The sequence below is a fragment of the Euphorbia lathyris genome, chromosome 9 (genome assembly GCF_963576675.1).
Source record: "Euphorbia lathyris chromosome 9, ddEupLath1.1, whole genome shotgun sequence".
Classification (NCBI taxonomy): Eukaryota; Viridiplantae; Streptophyta; class Magnoliopsida; order Malpighiales; family Euphorbiaceae; genus Euphorbia; species Euphorbia lathyris.
This window is the reverse complement of record NC_088918.1, coordinates 17,470,245-17,474,165: the sequence shown is the minus strand read 5'-3', so window position 1 is coordinate 17,474,165 and position 3,921 is coordinate 17,470,245. Positions and strand designations below refer to the sequence as shown.

The 3,921-nt window shown below is 37.3% G+C and overlaps 1 protein-coding gene across 1 annotated transcript; it reads right to left on the bottom strand.

Annotated features, from left to right (window-relative positions):
* Nucleotides 1-266: 266 nt before the first annotated feature.
* Nucleotides 267-3,673, bottom strand: LOC136205145 (formin-like protein 11). Its single transcript, XM_065995638.1, has 4 exons — nt 1,910-3,673; nt 1,647-1,837; nt 1,322-1,557; nt 267-1,169 (listed from the first exon to the last, which is right to left on the bottom strand). Exons 1-4 carry the CDS (start codon nt 3,430-3,432, stop codon nt 441-443), a joined length of 2,679 nt encoding a protein of 892 aa, XP_065851710.1. The 5' UTR covers nt 3,433-3,673; the 3' UTR covers nt 267-440.
* Nucleotides 3,674-3,921: the final 248 nt, after the last annotated feature.

Sequence of the window (3,921 nt, the reverse complement as noted above, 5' to 3'; positions counted from 1 at the left end):
CTATGATGGGTTAGGCCAAAATGATTATTTTCGAATCTAAATGCAACCCGTCTAACTAATGCATTTATATTAAAAATTAAAAACAAAATTATAATTATAAACGATAAAAAAAACACAGTACATTAATGTATAATTATACAGAACATTAATGGTGTCATTAATTGTTATTACAGATAAATTATAATATATATATATATATATGAACGAAATAAAAAAAATAGAAAAAATCGAGAGACTCCATCTATCAAAATGAGAATAATGGGAGGCCTCAAAATACTTTTTGCCATTAATGGTGTCATTAATTGTTATTACAAATCCTTAATCCCTGGGAATTATTAGGCAATTGAATCTAAACAAACCAAATGTCTATACAGATTTAAAGACCAAAAAGTTAATTGAATAATGATATGTTCCAACTTAGGAAAAAAAATTAATACAATCTAACGAAATGGGGCAAGAGGGTTTGCAATATTAGCAACTCTAAGGTTCCTAAGTTCCTTGCAAACATGATCTAACATTCCCAAAAAATCTCTTACAATCACAAATATCTTAAGTGGATTTGCCTCTTCTTTGCTCACATTACCGTGAAAGTATTCAGTAATTTCTCTAACATGTAATAACACTTTGTTTTCATCTTCTTGTAACTCTTTCATATTCCTCTCTGCATATTGTATAAACGTTTTCATTGATTGCACAAAGTTTCCACTCTTTTCATCTGTTTTCAAGTCCTTGAATACTAGATTTTGCAGCTTAATCATTCCTTCTGATAGATTCGAGACGGAGCTTGCAAGAACATCAAGATCAATTGTAGCTGTTTTTTTCACATTATATAGTTCTGTGGTTAGACCAGACACAAGTTCTAGTCCCATTCTTCGGTAATCTTCTTCTTTCTCTTCGTTTGTTTTCGCTTTGTTTTTCTGATTGATCCTTCCCATAATGCTATCTGAAACTCGAATCCCTTCGGATCGAATCATTTCTTGCACTACAAAGTGGAGTAGTGTAGTTTTTCCATCAGTTCCTTTTACATCAGAAAGCTTAAGAAGTGCATCAAGCTTAAAGGCTATTGCACCTCCTCGAATCGTTCCAACATTCATACGGTTGCCTGTTTTAAGTACTGCTTCAAGTAACTTCAGGAAAAGCCTACTTGACCGAAGTTCTCTGCATGCCTCCTAAAAGGAATTAAATGAAAGAGTAAGTATTTATTAGAATTGAGAAACAATTGTTTATAGCTATTTTGTAAACAGTAACCATTAGTAGCTGAGCCGAACAGGCCCTAAAGAGGCCTAATTTAGTTTGAAAATATGTTCCCATTGTTGGTTACCTCTAACATTGAGAAAGAGTTTCTCAAATGAACCACCTCGTCTTCAAAAGTTTCTCTATAGAGCAATGCATCAACTCGTTGAAAGGCGGACGGTATTATAAGTGCTAGTTTTACGAACTTTTCGGCCAAGCCTAACTCATTTATGTTTCCTCTATAGTCAGCAAGCTTGCCTTCTTCTTCCTTTGTAGGTACCATCTTAGCCAGTGCCTCTAATTGTTGTAAACTCAACCCTTCCCCTGCTATCCAAAATTCGAACAATTTAGTTTGTGTTTTTGCTACTCTAATTTATATATATATAACGTTTCGTAGAGTTCCAAAGTTTTACCTCTTATTAGTGCTTCACATACTTGCTCCGGAGTTGCATTCAAGGCTCTGAAGAGAATGGTTAAGTTTTGTAGTCTCTTAGGCTCTAAGACATGTTTGCTCGGTGACGGACTCTTGCTTTTTGCTTCATCATTCTTCATTGTACTATGTAGGTTGTATCCGAATAGCGATTCCATCATCTCCTCATCAAACCTGTTGCTCGAATTAGACTACTAATACGTGTAAAATCATAATGTCATTTGTAAGAAGTAAGACCATACTTACTCGAACGAGCTTGATCGAATCTTGTCCCACACCATGCTATGATCCGGGGCAGCTCTAACTTTGTCCCAATGAAGAGGCTTCAATTTTGGCAATGGAGCTCCATCTTTACCTACCGGTGAATATAGAGGAAGTCTAGATGGTGGTGGAGGTGGCCCTTTGGTAGAACTACTAAATGCAGGCGGACATGGCGGAGGAGGAGGCCCAATGCTAGATGATATTCGCGGCGATGAAGCAATGTCTTTTCGAGGTGTTTGGTTTGTTGATGACGATGAAGAATCTGACTTTCTAGGAGATGATAAGTTGGGAAATGATGCAATTTTCGTAATCGATGACGGAAAACGCGAAGGAGGTAACCGGACACTTGCTGCTGAAACAGGCAGAGGCGGAGGCAGGGGAGGCGGAGGTGGAGGTATAGGCACAAGACTCTCATCAGAACCCGAAAAAGATAAAACTGTCACATTTTCTGCTCTCACATTGTTCGGAACTTGGCGAAATTCGGGCTGTAAATTCAGACCAGGAGTTGAAATATGTTCCGCAATTGCTTGAGGACATGGAAATGCTTCGCCAAGAGAACCGGCTGAAGCATTTGAAAGTCTAACATTAGACGAACATGAATCAACAAAAGAATGAAAAGATTCATCATCATCGGAAGAACAATCTTGATCTTCAATTGGAATAACTTTATCTTCCAAACAGTTTCCACCATCAGAATCATATTTCACCGACTCTAAATCTCCATGAACAGACATAATTTCCTTCGTGGAAGAACTGCTACATTCTGATTTCGTTACGAATTCTTCCTTCGACGTTGCATTATGTTGCTCTAAATCCTTTTCTAACCCATACAAAAGATCAATTTCAGGCACTTTCACCTTACTTGCAGACTTCTGAAAACCTCCATACTTAGATTTACCTCCGCTTCTTCTTCTTCTTCCCCGTCCGGTTTTACCATAATCCCACATCGTTTTTCCAGATATTCTTTTGTTCTTCCGAACTTTACTCAAAACCCAGATAACCCCAACAGCAAAAGCAACAAAAAAAGCCCCAATTGACACAAAAACTGCTACAAAAACTCTTCTATCTCTATGCTTCTTCTCCACAACTTCACTTGAATGATGAAACTTAGAATGTGGATGTCTATGGATTTGCAGCAGCGAAATAGGCGGTCTGGCCGGAGCCCGAGCAGGAGGTAGAGCTTCAGTTCCAATGGTGAATGTAGAAGAAGGAGATGGAGAAGGAGCTGGTGAAAGAGAAAGAGAAACAAGCTCATTTTTAAAAACCCCTCTTCTTGACCTCTTTAATCCAAGTAAAGCTCTGAAATTTTTCACTATCAGAGCTTCTTTTTCTTCATTTTCATCTTCCCCAGAGACTTTCTGAATCTGGGTTTGATTCCCATCTTCATCTTCTTCCTCCCTGAGACTCAATTTTTCCTTGTGACATTTATCAGAAATGTGGGTTATGAAGAAGAAGAAGAAAAGGGTTGTAATGATGAAGAACATATGGAGAATCTGAGAAGAACCCATGTTGTTGAATCATGAAAACTGTAAATTGGGTGGATTTAAATGTGGATTCATGTTTGATAGATTGAGAAAAAGATGATCTTTTTGTTTGAGTGGTGTAGTGAAGAACATGGAATTGAGAGACTTAAATGCTACTCCAAGGAACCCCTGAACATGGCAGTTGGGAATTGGTACTGGTCCTTCATTTACTTCTTCATTCAAGTACCTTTTTTTTTTTTTTTTTGTTATCTCTTTCTCAGCACCATTAATTCATCTGCAAAAACAGTGTTAGTATGCATAACTATTTGTCTTTATGGTCTCTGTCTTCTATTTTTTCATTTGATTCCTTTTCTTATGGCAAAAAGCATGATGAGTCCTTAGTCATTTCTATATTTGTGGATTGGAACTTTGATCTTTTGTTTTAACACATTAAACTCTGATCTTTTATTTGTTGTCACATTAAACCTTGATGAGTAGGGCTGTAAATGAGCCGAGTCGGGTGTTCGGCTCGAT